General features: G+C 47.4%; 2 protein-coding genes across 3 annotated transcripts in view; one reads left to right on the top strand and one right to left on the bottom strand.

Annotated features, from left to right (window-relative positions):
* RHPN2 (rhophilin Rho GTPase binding protein 2) overlaps positions 1–3,283 on the bottom strand; it is a 59,831-nt gene extending 56,548 nt beyond the window's left edge. The window contains exon 1 of the mRNA XM_047078308.1: positions 3,215–3,283. Coding sequence (XP_046934264.1) covers positions 3,215–3,283 — 69 coding nt within the window. The remainder of the gene's footprint in view (positions 1–3,214) is intronic.
* Positions 3,284–11,444: 8,161 nt separating this feature from the next.
* The window catches only part of GPATCH1 (G-patch domain containing 1), a 39,748-nt gene continuing 27,683 nt past the window's right edge, over positions 11,445–23,509 (top strand). For both annotated transcript variants that reach the window (XM_047078306.1, XM_047078304.1), the window contains exons 1-5: positions 11,445–11,527; positions 17,005–17,139; positions 19,549–19,634; positions 21,797–21,957; positions 22,609–22,706. In XM_047078306.1, coding sequence (XP_046934262.1) covers positions 11,455–11,527; positions 17,005–17,139; positions 19,549–19,634; positions 21,797–21,957; positions 22,609–22,706 — 553 coding nt within the window. In that variant the 5' untranslated portion in view covers positions 11,445–11,454. The remainder of the gene's footprint in view (positions 11,528–17,004; positions 17,140–19,548; positions 19,635–21,796; positions 21,958–22,608; positions 22,707–23,509) is intronic.

Raw genomic sequence — 23,509 nt, 5'->3', positions numbered from 1 at the left:
CCTGGGACCCCTCCATAGCTTGTTCTCTTTCTCCCCTGAATCTTCAACCTGCCTTCCACCCTGAACTTCCTTACCTTCAGCTTTAAAAAGCTGAAAGACTTCCTCATTCTGAAATGAACCTGCCTTCTTGTCTCTCCTCCACCCCCATCTCACTGGACCCATCACCTTCTCTGCCCTTCTCCCCTCTGCACCCCACCTCATTGGCTTTTGCCCCTGACTCTCTACCCACTCATTGACTAACAAGCCCCTGAATATCTAAATCCAGTATTTTCCAGTGCTCTTCTGATTTGTCAACCCCACCTCTCCATGAAAAAGAATCACTTCTCTCGGCTTCCTTAATACTGCAGCCCTTCTGGCTTGCCTCCCATCCCTCTGCCTGCCCCTAAGTGGAAGTATTACTCCTTTCTGTCTTGGGCCCTTCTCACAACACCCCAACTGCCTCCTATACTGGTGCCCCCAGAGCCCCATCTCCAGACAGGGTGTTTTCATGGCTTCTGGGTCCCTCCTCACTGGGACCCCACTTGGATATGTCATGGGGGCCTCAAATCCACCTGCCCCTATACATCAGCCTCCAAGTTCCCCCCACCTCAGTGAGGTGCCTGGCCATCCACCCAGACACCTAGGGCAGACAGCCTGCACTCGTCAGCAGCCCTTCCTCGCCATATCCTATCCGTTAGCTCTCCCCATCCCACGGACACTGCTGCTGCCTATCATTCTCACCTCCTCACTGGAATCCCTGCCTCCAGCCTGGACGGACCCCTGGTTTAAGTTAGTGGTGCAAGCTGGTCATTAGGATGGGTGGTGAGGCTGTGTTTACGCAGCACTTTATAACTGAAAAGCCAGCAGTGGTCCATCAATGGTATCAGAGCAGAAAGGGCAGAGATGTTGAAAACTGCAGGAGACTAAACCCCCAACTCCTCCCTACCTCCCCACCATTGCCTCTCCCCCATCCCCCACTCGGAGATCGCTCAGCTTTCTGGGGCACGAATCTCTCACGTCTGGTCCTTCTTGAAACACTCTGATGGGTCCCTGAGGTTCCCAGGTTCCTTAGCAGGATGCGTGACCCTGAACAGCCTGGTTCCCACTTATACCTCCACACCCTAGAGGGCTCCCTCACAAGTGCTCACAATTCCATGCCTTTGCCCTTGCTCTTCTGGCTACCTAAAGTGCTCTTCCTCCCTTTCTCACCTGTGGAACATCTACCTCTTTCATTCAGGGAGCATTCATTTTAGGTCAAGCTGGCTCAGATCACAAATTGAGAAAGGTTCACCATCAACACCTTTTATTATTCTGGTACAAAGAACATTCTTTGAGCTGGTATGATGTAGCACTACGATCATTACAAGATCTCCTTTTCTTGTAGAGATGGTTCTAATTGTAAACCAGTGATTCACCTTATTTTACACCCATGATTCTCCCATTTACCACCAGAGACACTGCATCTAAAAAAACACCCAACCAGGACACCTGGCTGGCTCAGTCAGTAGAGCATGCCACGCTTGATCTCAGGGGTTTAAGTTCGAGCCCCGTATTGGGTGTAGAGATTACTTAAAAATAGAATCTTTAAAAAATAAAATAAAATACACCCAACCTTGCATCCTTTCCTAGTTCCCCCACCAGCCATCCCCTCTCTTTCTTGTGCACATCCTTCCCTGGAACACCTGTTCTGGAAGACTTGGGAATGGAACCCTCACAGGCATTCCACATCTCTTCTACCCCTCCCTCTGTCATCTCCCCCAAATGCTGCCGTGGGTCCAGACTCCCACCTGTTCAGAGAACAAACAATTCAGGAAAGAAATGAAGTCCCAGGAAGAGGCAGCAACTTGCTGAAGGCTACACAGGAATTTTGCCAGGGTGGCAGCCAGGTTCTGGGGCCTGAGGACCAAGATCTAGGGATTCCCAGGCTCCACCTCCTTCTGCAATTCCATGGCCTGTGATCCTCTGCCCCAAATGCCACACATAATTAGAAGTTATAATCCTGTAATTCCATGATGACATCTTTGAACTTAAATATACCTTAAAACTACTCTTTTTTTTTTTTAATGTGAAAAGCAATTTAACCAAAAAGAATTTTTCCCACTCTATTGTCACCTGTTTCCAATTCCCCTCCCCTGGGGCCACTGCTCCTCACGGAAGAGAAAAGCCCAAAGTCTGTGTCATGTGGAAGAAGGAAGATGCCAAGATCATTTACCGACTGGATCGTTAGGCTTTGAACAATTAAGAATTGACTGAGAAAGTTTCACTTCCCTATTTATAATTACACACTTTGCCTTGGGTCTTATGGGTTATAAAGAAACAACAGTCTCTCAACCCACCGGGTCAAACCTGGCCAACTTCCAAAGGCTATTTTTAGATTCTTTGGAACCTACAAGGAGGCAGGGTGGAAAGTCTCACCGTGTCTCCGGGTTCGAAAGCATTTTCATGCCAAACTGCGGGCATCTCAGCGCCCTAGCTCTGCGAACTGGGGTCGCTTTTGATGGACTGGGCTGCAGGGCTGTTATCCCAGGGCCAGCGGGGCGTACGGAGGGTCGCACGGAAATAACAATCTCCCGCCAAGCCAGCACTCGTAGCGGGTCTTTCCAACAATCAAATAAATACTCTTTAGCATAAAGTGAGCAGGGGCGAGGCCGCGCCCTCATGTCTGCCGAGCGCACTCCCTCCCAGGCGACTTCGGGCAGAAAGGGGGCAACGCAGAGGTCACCTCCCAACCGGCAGCTCTCCCCTTCCTTCTAAAAGTCGGAGAAGAGGACACTGGAAGCGTTCTGGAGGCAAAAGGAGAACGCCAAGCCACCTGGGGTGATCTATCTCCACCCCGCCAAGCGCTCGGGTCTAAGGTGGGCTCGGGTCCCAACGTGCAGCAAGGCCGCGGACACCTCCACAACTAGGAATTGATCCCTTCCCCAGGGGCGCGGGATAGTCGGCCGAGGTGACCCGGGCACCCCTCCTGGCCCCCAGCCTCCTCCGCCACCTGTGCGGGGCAGCCCCAGGAGCCCCTCCCCGCCCCCAGCCCCGGAAGCCACCTGCACTTGGCCGCCCGGTACACCACCGCCCGGAGCCCTCGCCCAAAGCCTCTGCCCCGCCCACCCCAGGCCGGTGCGCCCCCTCCCCCTCCTGGCCTGGTCGACCCCGGCCCCGAGCTCCCGAAGCCCCTTCCGCAGCCTGGGGGCAGAAGGTCTGGAGTCCGTAGGCTCCCCGCCCACCCGAAGCCGCCCACCTTCCGAAAGTAGCAGTCGCCCTCCTTTTCCAGCGGCTGGGGGGCCGCGGGCAGCAGCGCGTCGGTCATGCTGGCGGCGCGGGCGCGGAGCGAAGACTGAGTGAGGCTCCGCAGCGCGTCGGTCTGGGAGAGCGCCCGGACACGCCCCCGCCCCGCCCGCCTGCGCTGCGGCCCCTCCAGCCCCGCCCCAGGCCAGGCCGGGAGCCCTGGAGACCCGGCCCCGCCCGCCGACACCACGCCCCCAGGCCCCGCCCCGGCTCAAGATTGGCCTGGGGAGCCGCGCCCCAGGCCTCCGAGGCTAGCCTTCGGGGCCCCGGGGCGCGTCGCTCGCTTTCTCCGAGCCTCTCGGTCCTAATCTGGGCTTCGCTGTTTGCTGTCTCAGTCCTGTGGCGCAGAGGCGGGCCGGGGGTCTCCGAGGCCGCAGCAAGGCCGGGGCTGGGGACCCGGCCCCTTTGCTGGAGCCCTGGGGGTAAACGCAGCGAGCGCGGGGGAAGTCGTGGCCCCTCCCTGAAGGAGCACCGGTGCCGCGGGACAGTGACCAAACCCGACGCCACGTAGAGGGGTCGGCGAGAGTCCTGGACCCTAAGCCGAGCGGTCAGGAACAGCTTCCGGCCCGGGGAGACCCGGGCCCGAGTCGGGGACCCTGAGAGAGAGCTGGCTGTGCCCCTGCGAGCCTTAGGTGGGTGACTCAGACCTGGTGGCGTGGCGGTCAACCTCATTATTCCCCCACCCTCGCTGCAGAGACTAGGCGGATCCGCTGAGGGTCGCGGATGGTGCTGGGGGATCCCCAGAAAGAGGTTTGTGCCATAGAGGTGGATGTCCTTGAGCACCTCTACCAGTTAAAACCTCAGTTTTCTCAGCTGCAAAATGGGGCCACATCATGCTCTCTCAAGCTGCCAGAACTACGACGAAAATGCATGTTAAAGCCCTTAGCCGGGGTGTAGGGACGCGCCTAGCTTAGGAGCAAAAGGGGGGACTATTGGGACGGGGTTCACACCACCCTCTCACCACAAACCCCCTTTGACCAATAGACAGCGGGGGCGGATCCTGAGGCCCGAGCCGGAAGCCCCCCTCCCCCGGCCCGCGGGGCCACGCCCCTCCCGGCTGCTGTCCTGCCGTCCCTAACCCCCTCCCCCAACCGAGGGACAATTTTGCGCTGTTGCTGCTGCGTTTGGCTGTCGCCGTAAATGCCTCCGGTAGAACCGAACACCGTCTGCATTCAAAACAAGCTACACATTTCCTTCTCTTCAAAAAAACGTGGGGGGTGGGGGAGGGCGGGCAAAATGTGTGCATATCAGGGGTTGTTCAAGAGTTTTAAAATAAATAGTGACAACAATGAAGGACTAACAACCAAGTAAATGTAAACACAAACAAACAAAAAACAACCCCCCCAAAAGACCCACCAACAAAAAAACAAAAAAAACTTCCTCATCAATGCTGCCTGCAGATTCTGAGACGAGGCACAAGAAAAAGCGTTTCCAGAGGATTAATTCTAAGAAAGAACCCGAAGAGTCCTAACCAGCTCAGTGCTGGGACAGGTGTTTGGGAAGATCTGTGGGTGATGCAAAAACTTCCTGGCTCTCTTAAGGTCAGAAACGAGTTATGAAGCTAACATCAGCATATGTCGGTCATCCTGCAATAAATCCATCGCCCTGGAAACCTGCCACGCCCACTTTGGGAGTTGAAAACAGTCCCTCCTGTTTCAAGGATCCTAGGGTGGCAGGTTACTACTACTACCAGTAATGAAGTTATCAATAAGAGAACCTCTGCTCCAGCCAGAAAGTTTATAGATACTGTGTTTCATTCTCATGACCCTTCTGCAAATAAAGGGATTAAATAATCTCCATTTGCCCCAGGAGAAGACCAAGGTTCAGAGGAGTGAAGTGGGCAAGGGCACACCCCTGTTAGTGGCTGAGATGGGTTTTAGTTCAGGCCTATTGACTTCCGTCCTTCCCTAACACCTTCAGATTTTTGTCATTTTCCACCACCTTGAAGCTCCAATCGACTTTACAATTTGTCGCATGTATGGGTCACTTGCACTATTACTGACCTAATAGTCTTCCTTAAAATTCCTCACTTTGTTTAAACAAACTTTATTTTAAAAGAGAATTATGTCATAACCATAACTGGGAAACCAACAGTACCTCACCCTATGGAGAGATACAAATAAAAGCGAACACAGTGAAAACCAAATCTGTTATTTAACATAGCCTGCCACCATTGCCTTCTTGAACTGCTTTTTTTTTTTTTTTAATTTATAATGTTTATTTACTTTTGAGAGAGAGAGACAGAGCATGCACAGGGCAGGGGCAGAGAGAGAAAGAAACAGAATCAGAGCAGGCTCCGAGCTGTCGACACAGGGGCTGACACGGAGCTTGAACCCGAGAACCGTGAGATCATGACCTGAGCTGAAGTCAGATGCTTAACCGACTGAGCCACCCAGATGCCCCTACTGCTTCTTTCTTTAAAAAGGGAGAACAAGGACCGCCTGGGTGGCTCAGTCGGTTAAAGGTCCGACTTCAGCTCAGGTCACGATCTCGCGGTCCGCGAGTTCGAGCCCCGCGTCGGGCTCTGGGCTGATGGCTCAGAGCCTGGAGCTTGCTTCCGATTCTGTGTCTCCCTCTCTCTCTGCCCCTCCCCCGTTCATGCTGTGTCTCTCTCTGTCTCAAAAATAAATAAACGTTAAAAAAATTAAAAAAAAAAAAAAGGGAGAACAAGAGTAAGAAACATGTTAAAAACACACCAGCCCACCCTCAGGCTGTCTCCTGGGGATCCTCAGAGGAAAAGGAGCACTTTCCTGTGAGTCCCAGCAGACCACATGAGCCACCTGAATGTCACTGCTTGGGGCTGTGCACGACCAGACATCTCTAGCACTCTTGTGGCTTATTGCAGGAGGCCCACCAGCCTGATGCCATATCTTTGATCCCACTCTGATCAGGAAATGAGAACTGCTGTTGCTGACCCAGCAGGAGAGTAACATCTAACCTTCTATTTGTCAACCCTACTGGTGGTGTGTGTCACAAGAACCACGGAGGAGCCCCTGTGCTCCTAACAAAAAAGCTGGGGTGGGAATTTCCCAGGTAGGCAAAAGATTAAAATCTGAACTGCAAACAACCATTTTGTCAAGTCCTCGTCTTACCATCTGGCTGAGGCCAGTGGTTGACTGTCCAGGGACCCAGTTCCTCCAAGTAAAATGCAAATCCTACTTCCTAACACCTACCTGCTTGTTGACAAAAGGTGCATTGGCCTCTCTGACATGCATCTTCCCCAGGAGAATCCTAGGATATTTGCCCAATTAAAAGCAGAAAATACAAGGTCATCCTTAAATGATGAAAATTCATTGTAACTTATAGACCAGATTTTGCAATTTCTATTTAAAAAATCTTAGAGGTGGATCTGGGTGACTCAAGCCATTAAGCATCTGACTTCAGCTCAGGTCATGATCTCATGGTCTGTGGGTTCGAGCCCTACATTGGGCTCTCTGCTGTCAGCATGGAGCCCGGCTTGGATCCTCTGAACCTCCTCTCTCTGCCCCTTCTTTCCCCTCCCCCTCTCTCACTCTCAAACATAAATAAACATTAAAAAAATACAAATAAAGAAAAATTCTTAGAAGCCATACGGTGTCGTAGAGGTGCACCAACTATAAAGGCCACATCAGTCTTGGCAGGCTCTCCTATTGAGTCACCTCGGCCAGATCCTTTAACCCCTCATGACTTCAGTTTCCCCAGCTATAAATTAGGATCTTACACATAGCAGTTGTTTATTGCACACTCACTCTAGGCCAGGCACTGTGCAATGCACTCCATGTGCATGATCTCAGTTCGTCCTCCGATGACCCTATCAAGTGAGTACTTTACCATTCCTGTTTTACAGAGGAAGAGACTGAGGTTCAGAGGTCCCCAGCCCGGTAAATTAGACTGGTTTTATATCACATCCAATGCTACACTATCCTGTTCCTGTGATTTAAAAGGAAAGATATTTTGGCATACTGAGAAGATGTGATTATAGATTAAAACAAATAAGTGACAGAATGGCAAAACAAACAAGCAAATATTCATGATAACGGGGAGCGACCAGCATCTCATACAACGTGGGAGTATAGCTTTGGAAAACTGGCATTTTCTAAATATATCTATCTAAAGCAGATATAGGTCTAGCTTATGGTCCAGCAATTCCAACAGTAGGTAGATAACTCAAAGAAATGCATGCATATGTTGTGTTCACCATAAATCATGTACAGGAATGTTCACAGCTGCACTTTTCAAAATAGTCCTTAACTAGAAACTACCCACGTGCCCATCAACAGTAGAATGAATAATTGTGGCATACTCACACAATGAAAAACTTTACACAATGAAAATGAACACAGTACTATTACAAGCAACAAATACATTGTGAGCAACATATTTTGCCCCCCAAAATATCATTGAGCAAAAGAAGCCATAAAATACTGTAATTCCATTTTATGCAAAGTTTAAAACAAAATCAGTCCATTCTGGGACTATTGCTTCTGGGATTCTGGAAAATTTCTATTTCTTGATTGGCTTATTGTTATATGGATGTGTTTACTTTGTTAAAATAAATAGAACTGTGTGCTTACGATTTGTGCACTTTTCATATATATGTGATATTTCTTTTTTTTAAGTTTATTTATTTATTTCAAGAGAGAGAGAGGCAGAGAGAAAGGGAGCAGAAGAGGAGCAGAGACAGGGGGATACAGAATCCCAAGCAGGCTCTATGCTGTCAGTGCAGAGCCCAATGCTGGGCTTGAACTCACAAACCTCAAGATCATGACCTGAGCCGAAATCAAGAATCAGAGGCTTAACCAACTTAGCACCCCAATGTGATATTTCAAAAAGAAAACACAATGAGAGAAGATGAATGACATTGATTCCAAAGCACATAGAGCAGGTTTCTTTGTACATCATGAGTGACCATCCTACTGCCATGAGTGACCACCACGAGGAAGAAATTACTCCATACCCAGGTGATTCAGCTCATCTTCCTATCTGCAGTTTCCCGATAAGATGCTGAGATTTGTGCCCTTTTGCATGTCTAAGTAAGAAAGGAAGAGTCTGTGGTGATTAGGCTGCTACAGCTTACGTAAAACACATGCGGTCTCCAGGTTCCTGCTGCAAAGAATCAGGAGTATGAGGTTGTAAGTGACCAGGGTCACAGATGGAGTACCCAGTCATCCTGAAAATACCCAGGAGACAGCTGAGAACCACTCTTTGGGGAAGCTGCAGGAAGTTTGAAGGGCCCTTGTTCCCCTGAACCTCAGTGATCAGGAATCAGAAAGTGGTTGTTACCAAATGCTAATGATTGTCAGGAATCCAATTAAGTACAACTCTCAATAATAAGTTTATTGGGTTTTCCTTGTCTTGTTGGAAATTATAAATGGTAAGAAAATAAGTTGGTAGTTTAGAAATAAAATCATGGACCTTCGTGATTTGTCTGGGTGTATGGATTAGCCCCCAATCTTCTTTGCTGTCAATGTCTACATTTATATGCACAAGGACAGTTGATGGGCAAATGATGACCCTGGGGCCCTTCAGGGCTTCAAGATACAAAAAGATGCCTTTCCTTTAGTACATTAGTACATACTAATACATATAAAAACCTTTAAAATCAAAACCAAGCCACTGACATAAAAATGTTTTGAAAAGGGGCGCCTGGGTGGCGCAGTCGGTTAAGTGTCCGACTTCAGCCAGGTCACGATCTCGCGGTCCATGAGTTCGAGCCCCGCGTCGGGCTCTGGGCTGATGGCTCAGAGCCTGGAGCCTGTTTCCAATTCTGTGTCTCCTTCTCTCTGCCCCTCCCCCGTTCATGCTCTGTCTCTCTCTGTCCCAAAAATAAATAAACGTTGAAAAAAAAAAAATTAAAAAAAAAAAATGTTTTGAAAAAAAAAAAAAAACCCAGGGATGCTGCTAAAAAGAAAAATTCAAATGGCACAATATTGTTTACCTCTACCCTTTCTACCCTGATTTCCTTTGATCAGTGGCCACCATTGTTACTCGTTTCTTAGGGGAGTTTACTAGAAACATGTTATATGTGAATGTGTCCAGGCTGTGCATATAAGAGCCACAATAAATCCAGCTATTTATGTTTTCTTTTAATATTACTGGCAGCACTCTATGTGCTCTGTCTTACCCCTTGTTTTGCTCATTTAACAACATATGTTGGAGATCATTCCTCACCAACATTTTTTAATGCTTTATACTATTCCGTTATATAGATTGTTCCAGTCACCTATTGCTGCTAACAAACTACCACAAATATAATGATTTAAAATAAGAACAATCATTTTATTGCTATCTCTCATGGTTCCTGGAGGTGACTAACCTCAGCCAAGAGGTCTTGCTCTGGGTCTCACATGTAGCCGCTCAGATAGTTGCTGGAACTGGAGTCATTTCGGATCTTCCCCACTCAAATATCTGGCCGCTGATGCTGATTGTTAACTGGGGCCAGGCGAGGTCATATATCTACAGAAAAGCCTCTCCCTGTGGCCTGGGCTTCCTCACAGCAGGGAGGTTGGATTTACGGGGTCAGTATCCCCGGAATCTGCAAGTTTTTTAAAGCTTGGGTGTGGGGAATGTAATATTATCACTTCGTAATCTTTCGGTCAAGCAGTCAGAGAGTCTAGATTCAAGGGGAGGGGGACATAGACTCTTATTGTCAATGGGAAGTGTCAAACAATTCTGTGGCTATTTTTAAAACTTGCTTAAAAAATCTTGTTTTTAAAGTCACGTACCATGATTTACTTAACTAGTTATTCATCCCTTTTATTCCCCCAAATGATTCATTCAGTGTTTACTATATGCCAAGTACTGTTGTAAGCTCTGAGGATACAGTAAAGAGAATAAGAAAATCTGGCTCAAATCTATGTCCTTGTGGAGCTTATAGTTTCAATGTGTAGAAAAACATAATAGATAAAATAAGCAAGCATATAAAATTATGTGATATGTTAAAGGTGATAATTATTGTGGAAAAATATAAAGTAGGGTAAGGGGGGATAGAGAGTATAGCAAACTAGAACGTGTTTTTAAGCAGAGAAGGCTTCATGGAGAAAGTAACCTTTGAGCAGGTAACTGAAGAAGGCGAGGGAACGAGTCATGTGGTATCTGGGAGAAGGACATTCCAAGCCAAGGGAATAGTGAATGCAAGGCCTTGAGGTCAGAGGATGCTTAGAATGCTTAAGCCATGGCCCCACTCCCAGAGATTCTGATTTGGAAGCCCTGGGGGATGGGTAAAGGGAATTTTAGCAACATCCTAGTGATTCTGACTCATGCCAACTTCTGATCCTCATTTGGAAAACCTGGACTTCCAGATCTGGTTTTCATCTCAACCTCACCCCTTCCTAGCTGAGCTTCATCTTTTCCTTCCGCAAAAAAGGAGTTTGGGGGTGAGATAACAGCACCCCACTTGAGAGATGGCTCTTTCTTTAGATTCAGTGAGAATGTCCTGAGAGTCCCCACCCTACCTCACAGGAGCCTTTTGCTGGTCTGCTGGCTTTTTGTTTCCCCTTTCTCCCGTTCTTTCTCTTTTCAGTTTTCTTCCCCTTCCGTCCCCCCCCCCCGCTTCCCCTCCCCCTTTCCCTTCCTTTCCTTTCCCGTCTTTCCTTTCCTCTCCTCTCCCCTGCCTTCCTTTTCTTTTTTCTTATTTCTCTTCTCTTCTTTCTTGTCCCGAGCTGCCTTAACCATGGACATCGGAGTTCCTGTGTCTGTGAATCCTTCCAGAGGTTTGGAAGGGGACTCCACCTATGCAAACCTAAGGGTGATATATACAAAACGCTTGTGAGTGTGTGTAGCTGGAAGCACAGGCACTTTCCCAACAGGTGGCGGGGTGGGGGTGGGAGTGAGGGTGGGATGGGAGGGAGCTGAAAGGGAGAGGGGGACAGGGACCAACAGGTGGGGGTGGGCAGACGTCACGGAGCACCAGCCCCGCGGCGGGACAGATGGATGCCTCTCAGCTTCTCCCAGGCGCCTCCGCCTGACCCGCTAGTCGCGGAGCTAGGATGTCGTGGCTTTCAGAGCCTCCGAGGTAACTCCTACCGGGTCTGGCTCTCACTAGACAGATTTGAGATCTCCCAAGCACAGACCGGTGGCGAGAGGCTAGCCAGGACAACACCTTCCGGCACCTGCACCTGCAGCATCGCCTTGGTTCGCGGAGGAGAAAGGGCGGAAGCCTTTTGGCCCTCTGACGCTTCCGTAGCGAGGGGGCGGGGCCCGGAAGGGAGCAGGATGGCGGCGCTGGACAGTGACAGCGAAGAGGACTTGGTCAGCTATGGGACGGGCCTGGAGCCGCTGGAAGAAGGTGCGGGCCAGATTGGTCGCTGGGGTCTGTGGCAAACAGGTCCAGGATCCGGGGCAAAAACGCCCAACCCCGTGCCGGGCCTCCTGTGGCCCCGGGGTTAAGGCTCGCTCGCTACTGGTGTCGGGAACAGCGGTGAAAGAAGCGTGCTCGGTGCTTTTGGAGTGCCCACGCTCTGGAGCGACGGATGAGAGACCCTGAGGGGTGGGAAACAGATGACGAAACAGGCTCGTTGGAGAACTGGGGGGTGGTGGTGGTGATGGTCAGGCAATGTCTTCCCTAGGAGAGGACGTTTGAGCTCAGACTTGAAACAGAGGGAGGAACCAACCATACGAAGATCTGGGTAGGAGAGCATTTCAGGCAGAGAGAACAGCAAGCTCAAAAGCTCTGAAGTCAGAGCCAGTTTGACAAATTGAGGGTCAGGCAGGACTGCTGTGGGTGGAGCCGACGACGGCAGCAATGGGAGACTGGCAGAAGAGGATGTCAGAGGGGGAGGCAGGGGCTGCATCTTACTTGGTATGTAAGGGTGTTTGGATTTTATACTGAGTGTAGGACAGTCATTGTGGGGTTTTACACAAGGGAGAGATGTATATTTTTTTTTAAATTTTTTTTTCAACGTTTATTTATTTTTGGGACAGAGAGAGACAGAGCATGAACAGGGGAGGGGCAGAGAGAGAGGGAGACACAGAATCGGAAACAGGCTCCAGGCTCTGAGCCATCAGCCCAGAGCCTGACGCGGGGCTCGAACTCACGGACCGCGAGATCGTGACCTGGCTGAAGTCGGACGCTTAACCGACTGCGCCACCCAGGCGCCCCGAGATGTATATTTTTAAGATTATTCTCTCGATTTTGAGAATAGACGGGTTGGCGGGGGTGGTGTGGCCAAGAGCGAAGGAGAAATATTAGCAAAAAGAGGTCTGGAGATGATGATGATGGCTTGGACTGGGGTGTTAGCAGTGGTGGTGGTAAGAAATGGTCTGGGTAGAGGTACACATTGGAAGCAGAGCAGACTGGACTTGCTGCTGAGATGTGGGGGTGAGGGCAAGATGAGGCAAGGTTCTTACCCGTTTCTGGTCTGATTCCTTAATGACTTGATTTGTTCAGCAATGTATTGAGTACCCAGGAAGGACTGATGGCAGTGCTAGCCCTGTGGGAAGGACAAAGGGAGTATGGGGAGCATGGTGGGTAGGAGTTACTTGCAGACCTCCTGTTGGTGGGATCTTTTTTTTTTTTTCTTAATATATGTATTTTTGAGAGAGTTCAAGCGGGGGAGGGGTAGAGAGAGGGGAGACAGGGGATCTGAAGCAGGCTCTGCACCGACAGGCTGACAGCAGCAAGCCCAATGTGGGGCTCAAACTCAGCAATCTGGAGATCATGACCTGAGCTACCCAGGCGCCCCTGTTGGTGGGGTCTTATTTGCCACCCTGACCGCATCCTGCCAGGTTGGTTGTACTTCTGGGGCATTTCTACTGAAGACCCTTCCCTACCAGCAGTTATTTAAAAAAAATTTTTTTAACATTTATTTTTGAGAGACAGAGCGAGGCAGAGCACGAGTGGGGGAGGGGCCAAGAGGGGTGGGAGGACACAGAATCCAAAGCAGGCTCCAGGCTCTGAGCTGTCAGCACAGAGCCTGACACAGGGCTCGAACTCAAGGACCTCGAGATCATGACCTGAGGTGAAGTTGGACGCCCAACTGACTGAGCCACCCAGGCGCCCCTCCCTACCAGCAGTTCTAATCATCAGAAACTTTTGCCAGACACTGGCCCTACTTTTACCCTCTGCTTACAAAAGACAGAGGAAGACTAGTCTCCTGAAAGCTTCTTATGTGCTTAAGACAGCCCTTGCATTTCCTCTAAGTCATCTCCATACTTCACTCAACATCCTCAATTCTCTGATATGTTCAGTTTAAAGTCCCTGAAACCCCAATTTGTCAGAGCCTTTCTCGAAGTATGGGACCAGAGTGTGGGTAGAACAGGGCTACCATTAGTGTGTCCTTCATTCTAGACTGTAGTTTTTTAATACAACCTAAGGTCACGGTAGCTTTATTGGCAGACGTATCACCCCATGATCTCAAAGAATTTGTTGACAGAGATCCTGTATTGGAGGAGTTCAGATCTAGTTGAGCACAAAAGTACAAGGTTTGCAAGTGCTAAATTATATGATATAGACAGGAAACAACCTTCACAAGCTAGCAGGAAACCTGAGAGGGCCAGATGGGATTCCTTTTAAAACTGGTTCGGGTTAGCTATGCAGAAAGAGGACAGGGGTTCGACCTGCATGGGTGGAGGTTATTACCGCCATGTTGGGCAGCTGTTTATGCATTTCTGTATTTCTCATCTCACACTTGTTTCCTTGTGAGTGACATATTGTAAGCATCAACTATTTGACCTACATTTTTCCAGTTCTTCCTCTTTGATGATGCACAGAATCTGAAATGAAGCCCAATGGCCTAACCATGCTTTTGAAATGAAAGGAAGGGATATTTGATTTGTAGATCTCCCCCCGCCCCCACCCAGGTCTAAAAGTCACTCTTTAACTTCTCACTATTAGAAGTTTTTGAAGATTGAGTCATTGTTTCCCAAGCACTTTGAAGTTTAAATGCACTCAGTACATTTTACAGTATAGCATACTAGACCAATAATCACTTTTACTTCCTGCTTTGAAGTTTTAGTGACAGGTTAGACAAACATTGGTAGAGGAAGGACTCCAGTACTTAATTAAAGTTGCTGGCCCTGATGGAAAAGTTTTCTGGTTAAGAGATAGTGGCCAAACTGTCACACACAGACCCACAGGCACATAGGCCCTCTGGCCTGGAAGGAAGGGGGCACCAGAACTTACTTACCCTCATTAGATACTTCTACTTGGTTCTGGATCATCTCTGGCTCATCCTGTACCCAGATTAATTTTAGGGCGATTTTCCTCCTTGATGCTATGACTTTCCCACTTAAGACTCTCTGTGGCTCCCGTCACCCATAGGACATACCACAGACCCTGAAGCACTGAGTGCAAGGCCCTTTGCACTATCTGCCCTTCTAGTTCCATCTTCTGCCCCTTACCTTACCTCTAGTCAGTCTAGACTACTTTTTCAGACTTACGATTTATTGATTGAGGCAATGCCTCTGTTGGGAATTATGTCTCTGTCAGCAGCTATCAGATTGTGTTCATGCTGAGAGTGACTGTGATGTTGTGGTCCTTGTACATTGTCAGAAGAGTTCTTATATATTCATCTCTCCTCTGTGTGGCTCTGAGTGCCCTGGAAACAGGGACAGAGTTGTGTCTAGTTTTCCACACCCAGGGTCTAGTACAGGGTTGCTTCCATGGTGAGAGATAGTATGGCTGGTATCCCTGGCTTGGAGGCAGAGTTGAAATCTGATTTCAGCTTTGTGTTTATGAGCCGTGGACTTTAGGGTTGTTACTTAATCAGAGCATGCTTATCAGTTATGAAGAATGAGATAATATGTGTGAAAAGAAGGGCTACGTTGTTATTAGTAGCACTAATTACAAGAGGGCCTGGCCACAACGCCACCTCCTCCCCGGAGTTTTCTCCTGATGTGATTAGAGGTGGCGCCTCCCCCTCAGGAGCCCTGTGGGACCCAGCTGGCCATGCTGGTCGGCCCTCATTATCTGCCGCCACAGGTTCCACTTAGCTGTCTGCTGATCTTATCTCCCCTTCCAGATTAAGAGCACCTTGGGAACAGAGCAAGAATGGCACCTTGCGTTGGCAGGGTGTGCCCTCTCTCACCTTAACCCAGTAGTTCTCGATCGGGGATGATGTTGCCCCTCAGCGGATGTTGGCCGTGCTGGGTGGGAGAGCAATGCTTACTGGCATCTGCTGGATGCTGGTAAATCCTACAGTGCACAGGACCGTCCCACGGCACAGATCTATCCTGTACAAACTGCCAATAGTGCCGAAGTTGAGAAACCCCACCTTAGCCAAGAATCGTGCCAGGTGCACACGTAGTAGTGGGTTGTGTGTGATGCCTCTCCAAACACTGGAAATCTTGGATCATGGGACCCGAGTTGTAATTCAGTTCCTTAGAGTGAAATGAAATTGTAGCTGATATTAACTGACCAAGCTTCGCTGTGACCAAACACTGTGCTCAGCTCTCTGCCTGTGGTGGGTCATCCTCAGCACCAGCCTACCAGATAGGTTCTGTTCATTGCCCTACCTTTACAGTCGTGGAGGCTGAGGTGTGGAGAGACCAAGTAACTTGCCCAAGTTCACAAAGTAGCAAGGGTAGGGGGATTTGAACCTGGATGTCTTGATCTTCCAAACCTCAACTCTTGACTGCCCTGCCATGGGTTATACTCCAGAAATGATGTAAAGGCGTCACAAGCTACTAGTAAGAATGTAGGACTATGAGGCTAGAAGTTCCTCTGCTTTTTGTTCCATCTTCCAGAAGTAGTCACTGGCTTAATTATTGAAATAACAGGGACACATGGGCTTATCTACTGTACATAATAATAATAATAATAATAATAATAATAATGGCAGCCAGTATTTTAAGTGCTTACTGTGTACCTCTCTTCTTGCTAAGCACTTTATAGGCATTATCTTATTCACTTTGCATAACAACTCTATGAAATGGATATTACTATTCGTGTCACCCCCATTTTACAGATGAGGAAATCAAGGCATAGAGAAGTCAAGATGACTGAGGTCCTGGTCCTGGTAAAGATGGGGTGAAAGTGTTGTGACCCTCAACTCTGTGCCTTTAACTACCATATAACTTGCTTTCTGTGTTGAATGGTTGAAAGTAACTTGATGGTTACTTTTTATTTTAAATAGATTCAGAATTCTGAATCACAGTGGATAAAATTAACCAGTAATTTGTGACACAGCACCTGAAAGTGTAAACCTAAGGAATTTTTAGACTTTATTAAGCTCCTTTCCACTATGTGATGTAGCAAGCCAGCCCTTTTCAGCAGAGCAGGAAAATGATTAATTTGAAAGAATAATAACTATGGAATCAGGAGATTGCCAGAAATAAGGACACATTTAGGATTTGGGGAGAATGGGCAACACCAAAGGACAAACTCTGGGCTTGGGATGCTGTGAAGTTCTAGAAGAGATACAGAAGTGTTCCTTGTGTCGCGAACCTTCTCATGCCCTGTGCCAGCCCCGCGACCTGCCTCTGGAATTGCCAGTAGAGTTTATCTCCAACTATTGGACCCCCCCCCCATGTAATTCAGTTTATGTGATGGACTTTAGTGGGAATCAGGCCATTGGTGCCAAAACGTGTGTCTAACAGAAATAAGAAATATCTATAATTGCCTTAGAACTATAAAGAAGCTTGATACAGTGTATTACTTTACAAACTATATAAGCTAGTAAAGCCTGGGAATAAAAAAAAAAATTAAACTTGTTACACTTGAAATTACAAGAAGTAAACAATTCAGCATGTTTAAGAAATGACACTTGCCCTAAATTTTTTTCTAATCCGCCACCCGCTTCTCTCTCATCAAAATACTTTTTTCAGGTGAAAGACCAAAAAAACCAATTCCTCTTCAGGATCAGACTGTCAGAGACGAAAAAGGAAGGTATAAACGGTTTCATGGGGCCTTTAGCGGAGGTTTCTCTGCTGGGTACTTCAACACTGTTGGCTCGAAAGAAGGTATGATTTTCCTACGTGTAGCTATCATATCATATCATATCATATATCACTGAACTATCATAAGATTCTCCTCCTCTTCCACCTCTCCCTTTTTAAAAAAACTTCTTTAAACACTTTAATACACACACTATAGACTTTTGTGTTCTTTCAAGATTTGGCATGTTTTCAGAGTCCGCTGGTATGTTGTTCATTGGTTACAACCTGAGAGTGAAAGTTTTCTTTCACTTAAAGAAAAAAAAAAAAAAGATATATTCTCACCAGATGGTTAAGTGACGATAATGACTTCCGTTTTATACCATCACATCTTGCCACACACAAAATGCTGTCATACACATTCCCTCAGGTAACCATTGTCTCCCGCGTCTCAGTGACTGAGGAAGGCAGGTGTCATAGTTGCTTTGTAGGTGAGGCCACTGAGGGTCAGAGCCGCTCTCTCCTGGCACTGGGGACCACAGCATGCTTGTCAGTCTATGCTCTCAACCTGAAGAAAAATCAGTTAAAAATTTCATGTTATGCAATATAATGGATTCTGCATTGTTTAAAGTCATGTATGTTTTTTAAATGTTTTCACACAGAAACTGGAATGACTTTTATGTGCCAGATAGGAAGGGAAGAAGAACTGAGTAACTCATGTAGCAATTGTTGAGAACAAAATGGGACACGTTTCTATATATACACAATAACTTGTATGGAACAATAGTAAAATAAAGATGAGAAAAGCCATGTAAGAAAAATAGTTGGGGTAAATAAGATGGTTTAAAGTTCAATATCCAGAATGTGTAAAGAGCAGTTCAATGAGCAAATGACCAAAGTATCTGAACAGTTTACTCCAGAGGAGATAGAAACGCTGTATTTAATATTCAGCCTTGTTACTAAGAAAGGCAAAGTAAGGTAACCAAGGCACTATGAAATTAGCACACTTTATTAAAATGTTAAAAGTGGCAGTAGGGTTGGTGAAGAAAGAAGTACACTAATACGTTGCTGATTGTTGCGATTATAGCTGTGCCGTGTACTGTAATAAGACCAGCTCAAACGATTGTCAGGAAGACTGTGATACGTTCATACCCTGGAGTATCTCTCTACCATTAGAAGGACTATACAGAAATCGGGCAAAGACTATAGAAATCCAAAGTGGAGGAAGGCAGTGGCCTAGGAGAGCTGATCCTCACTCCCGGATACCTGGGGGTATCTCCCAGGCCTGCCCAGAAACCTGCTCCACCCACTGACCAAGAGTAGATCTGCCCCATACTCCTTAGGTCCATAGGACTCTTGTAGGAAATCAGAAAGGAGGTGTGTCCCTCTCAGAGAAAACTACAAAAGTATATCGCAGAGGGTTACAGATACATTTGACCTCCAGGCCATTCTCATCGTATAGGCATGGTACATGCTTGGTGACTATGGACAGGGAACCAGCGTGGTGGTTATAGGACCCAGGGGTTTGATGGAATTGGGGGTGGTATGGGCGTTACCTGTCCTTAGACTGGCCAGGTTGAGTCCTTGGGCCAGGGCACCCTGAATTTGCCTGCACTGCTTCTGTGACTCGGTGCCAGGCACCCTTCCACAGCTGACTCATGCCCCTTGATGTTATGTCTTCATATGTTAACAAGTTGGTGTCTGTTGCTGTCCCCTTGGTCTCAGAGTGGTCCTGCCTTTTAAGGTGACCTTGCATCTTTTGGTTCACATCTACTTGGAAAAAGAATGTCACTTTCTTCTCTCTCTCTCTTTTTTATTTGAAAAAAAATTTTTTTATGTTTATTTATTTTTGAGAGAGAGAGAGTGAGACAGAGAGTGAGCGGGGGAGGAGCAGAGAGAGAGAGGGAGACACAGAATCGGAAGCAAGCTCCAGGCTCTGAGCTGTCAGCACAGAGCCTGATGCAGGGCTCGAACCACGAACCGTGAGAACATGACTGGAGCTGAAGTCGGATGCCTAACGACTGAGCCACCCAGGCGCCCCTCTCTCTCTCTTTTTTTTTTTAGAGAGAGAATGAGGGAGTTGGGGAGGGACAGAGAGAGAGGGAGAGAGAATCTTAAGCAGGCTGCATGCCCAACGCAGAGCCCAACTCTGGGCTTGATTTCACAATCGTGAGATCATAATTTGAGCTGAAATCAAGAGTCAGATGCTTAGCCAACTGAGCCACCTATGCACCCCATCTCCACTTTTACTGTATAATTTGATTTCTCTTGGTCCTAGATTCTTAGGAGGAAACCTATCCACTGAGTTCTGCCAAGAGATGTGAGCATTAATAAAGTTATGTTGTATAATTATCTCTACATGAGCAGTGAGATAGGAAGTAGCTAAGGGTTTGTAGGTACTAGGGTTTTCAAGTACATAATTGCATTATTTAATTATTTAGTAATAAACCAACATACCATCTATTATCACAATATTCTAAATGCTTTTCTTTCAAGGATGGACACCCTCTTCCTTCGTGTCTTCACGACAGAACAGAGCAGACAAATCTGTTCTTGGTCCCGAAGACTTCATGGATGAAGAGGTGGGTGTGCAGAACCGGAATTGCCTGTTAGCCAGTGGGATGCATGCAGCACCTTAGTCTCCCCAGAGGGTTCAGTGTACGAAGGCTTCTTTGTTTGTGAGGCTTTATCTTTTAGGAGTTTGGACTAGAGTGCTCTGTACCTCAATGCATTCTTGTTCACTGGAGTAGCATCTTATGCTGGGGCCAGTTTCTAAAGTTAAGGGTGGAGAGGAAAGTCGTTCATAGGCAAATTTCCTTGAAGAGGCCCCAGTTGCCCCAAAAGTGCAGTATCCACGGAGCTGAGTCCACAGCCTCCGACAGTAACTTTGTGCACACTACCGTTTAAGGAACGGTGAGCGACTAGACCAGTTAGGAGTCAAAGGGAGCCCTGTGCAGGCACCTGGGTACCTCATTAACACAACGATGACTGTACACTTCTTAGGGGTAAATGGGAGCTGGGGGGGGGGGGCTTGTCCTAGGGCCTACAGGATGTGCTCCATATTTTTTTAAAAAATGTTTATTTGTTTATTTTGAGAGAGAGATACAGCATGAGCAAGGGAGGGACAGAGAGAGGGGGAGGCAGAGAATCCCAAACAGGCTTTGCATTGCCAGCGCAGAACCTGATGCGGGGCTCGAACTCCCCGGCCGGGAGATCATGACCTGAGCCAACAGCAAGAGTCGGAAACTTAACCAACTGAGTCACCCAGGAACCCCATGCTCCATTTTGCTTTAAAATTAAACCTCTGTTTCCTTAAAACCTAGTCATGGATTCATTTGTGATAAACAAGAAATAGAACACTATATTAACATCCTTTAGGTTGCAGGTAAGAGGCAAGGGGAGGTCCCCTTCCTATTTGACTAGCATAATCTATATGGAAACATGACTCATGGAACAAGAAGCCTAGATGTCAGCGAGGCCCCGCGTCCTCTCTTCTCAGCCATCTTCTGCATGTCAGCTTGTCCTTACATCAACTCTCCTTGTGGTCCCAAGGTGGCTACAGTAGCTCCAGATGGCGCATCCAGGATCACATCACCTAGTGGAAGGAGGACTTTTCTTTGGTATCTTTTCTTGAGAGCAAGGAAACCATTCCCATAAGTCCTACCGGGGATTTTACCTCACGTCTGCTGGGGCAGATTGTTTTACGTGCTCATTCTTAAAGCCATCCTTGGCAGTGGAAGTGGGATCAAAGGACTGGCTTAGATAAGATACGAACCCCTATTGCCTAACTCTCCCCGGGCCCCAGCATACGCACCAGGACACCACTGCAGGAGTGCATGGTGGCACCGAGGGGGGCCGGTGTCTGCACAGCTTCAGGGCTCTGTGAGGAAAGAGGGAGGGCATAGGCTATCAGAAAGGCAGCCAACAGGAAATGCAGAAACACTTAAGGTAGCACGTACATGCTCAGGAATGCTTGCTGACTGTGACTCTGAGATTTGCCCCCTGCACTCTGACCTTTGAAATATTGTCTGAGGCAACAGTTACTTTCCGTAGAAGTAATTATTGGATTTTAATTACTTCTTATCTTCCTAGCTTGGCTGTGCCTCTTGTGGCCTCACTGAGTGGCCGTCATCATGCCCTGTCCTCAGCTACCGGCCTTAGCTTTTGTGAGGATCCTAAAGGCAGATATAAAGTCAGCTGCTCCACACACACATGCAAACACATAAGTCAGCTGCTCCACTGATGCCTAATTTGGTTGTGTAGTTTTTTTGTTTGTTTTTTAAAGTTTTTACGTATTCATTTATTTAAGTAATCTCTGTACCCAACATGGGGCTCAAACTCACAACCCCGAGATCAGAGTTGCATGCTTTTCTGACTGAGCAAGGCAGGCATCCCATCAGTTGTGTGGTTTTAACTTTTTTTTTTTTTAATTTTTTTTTTTTTCAACGTTTTATTTATTTTTGGGACAGAGAGAGACAGAGCATGAACGGGGGAGGGGCAGAGAGAGAGGGAGACACAGAGTCGGAAACAGGCTCCAGGCTCTGAGCCATCAGCCCAGAGCCCGACGCGGGGCTCGAACTCACGGACCGCGAGATCGTGACCTGGCTGAAGTCGGACGCTTAACCGACTGCGCCACCCAGGCGCCCCTTTTTTTTTTTTTTTTAAGAAATAAAGCTATGTGATGTATTATGGTTAATCACTTACCAAATAATGTAAGTAATTCTGTTTGAATTTTCTTTTAAAGGATCTTAGTGAATTTGGGATAGCACCTAAAGCAATTGTCACCACGGATGATTTTGCTTCCAAAACCAAAGATAGAATACGAGAAAAGGCCAGGCAGTTAGCAGCTGCTACTGCCCCCATTCCTGGAGCTACTCTGCTTGATGACCTCATAACACCAGCAAAGTGAGAAGAATTTTGTTCTAACTTTTGTGATCTTGGCATCTGCTTTGCATATACATAATGATCTTAATTACAGATAGTTTGGTTGCAAGTAGGAAAAGCCTAGCTTGAGTGCAAAAGGGGGTTTTGCCAAAAGGATCTTGTGCTTTTATTGCATGGCGTATTCTAGAGCTCCAGTGACCAGCTCTGCTGCTGGGGCTGGTGGAGGCTGGTGAGCTGTTAGGAACTCGGGTGCCTTCCCTCCCACCCTCCCTCAGAAGCCTCAAGGGCTCTCTCCGGTCTGCCTCATTCTTCCCTCTCTTTCTGCATATCTCCTTGTTCTGTTCCTGGGTGTGTGGCCTGATGTGGCAGCCTCAGACTCATGGTTTCTTAGGCCCCAGGCTTGACAAGGACCATTTAGAGCCCCCAGGTGTCCATTCCAAAGGCCCAGCAGAGAGCACACGGATGGACTTCCCCAGGTTCGGTGTGCACCCACGTCCAGTGAGCTGTGGCCAGAACGGCAGGTCCATGTGGTTCTGATGTGCATGGGGGTGGGCTGTGTTTCAGGGCTCAGGCACAAGTGTGTGAGCTGGACAGGGACTCAAAGACTGCTGATTTCTTAGTATCCTCCAGTATTATAAAAGGAAGTTCACGTTCAATGCCTTGATATCCTAGATTATCTATTGGTTTTGAATTGCTAAGAAAAATGGGCTGGAAGGAAGGACAAGGAATTGGCCCTCGAGTAAAGAGAAGACCTCGCCGACAAAAACCTGGTATGTATATTGATTGTCATCAATTCTGTAGCACACTTTTTAATGGCTACATGTTTCGGGAAATGAAACTGCCGGGCAAAGTAATATGCAGGTACAGTTGACTCTTTTTTTAAAAAAAAATTTTTTTAACGTTTATTTATTTTTGAGACAGAGAGAGACAGAGCATGAACAGGGGAGGGTCAGAGAGAGAGGGAGACACAGAATCTGAAACAGGCTCCAGGCTCTGAGCAGTCAGCACAGAGCCCGACGCGGGGCTTGAACTCACGGACCGCGAGATCATGACCTGAGCCGAAGTCGGACACTCAACCGACCGAGCCACCCAGGCGCCCCTACAGTTGACTCTTGAACAATGCTAACCCCGCATGCAGATGAAAATCCATGTGTAACATTTACTTGTTTATTTTCAAGTACAAATTTTATATATATACTTATATAACATACAGTGTTGTATTTCCACATGTTACTATTGACTTCCTAAAAACTTATCTGCTTAATAGCCTACTGTTGACCAAGAGCCTCACTGATAACATAAACAGTCAATTAACACAGATTTTATATGTTATAGGTATTAAATACTGTATTCTTACAATAAAGTAAGCTAGAGAAGAGAAATTATTATTGAGGAAATCCTAAGGTAAATATATTCACATTAGCTCTACTATAAAAAGTCTGTGTGTAAATGGACCTTTGCAGTTCAAACCTGTGCTGTTTAAGAGTCAACTGTATTTTTTTTTTAGTTTGAGTACAGTTGACACACAATGTTACATTAGTTTCAGGTGAGCAGCGCAGTGATTGGGCAAGTC

This window comes from Lynx rufus, unplaced genomic scaffold (assembly GCF_022079265.1).
Source record: "Lynx rufus isolate CCGP_SWC_20201006 ecotype Redwood Valley unplaced genomic scaffold, mLynRuf1.p SCAF_16, whole genome shotgun sequence".
Classification (NCBI taxonomy): Eukaryota; Metazoa; Chordata; class Mammalia; order Carnivora; family Felidae; genus Lynx; species Lynx rufus.
This window is presented reverse-complemented; position numbering and strand designations above follow the sequence as displayed.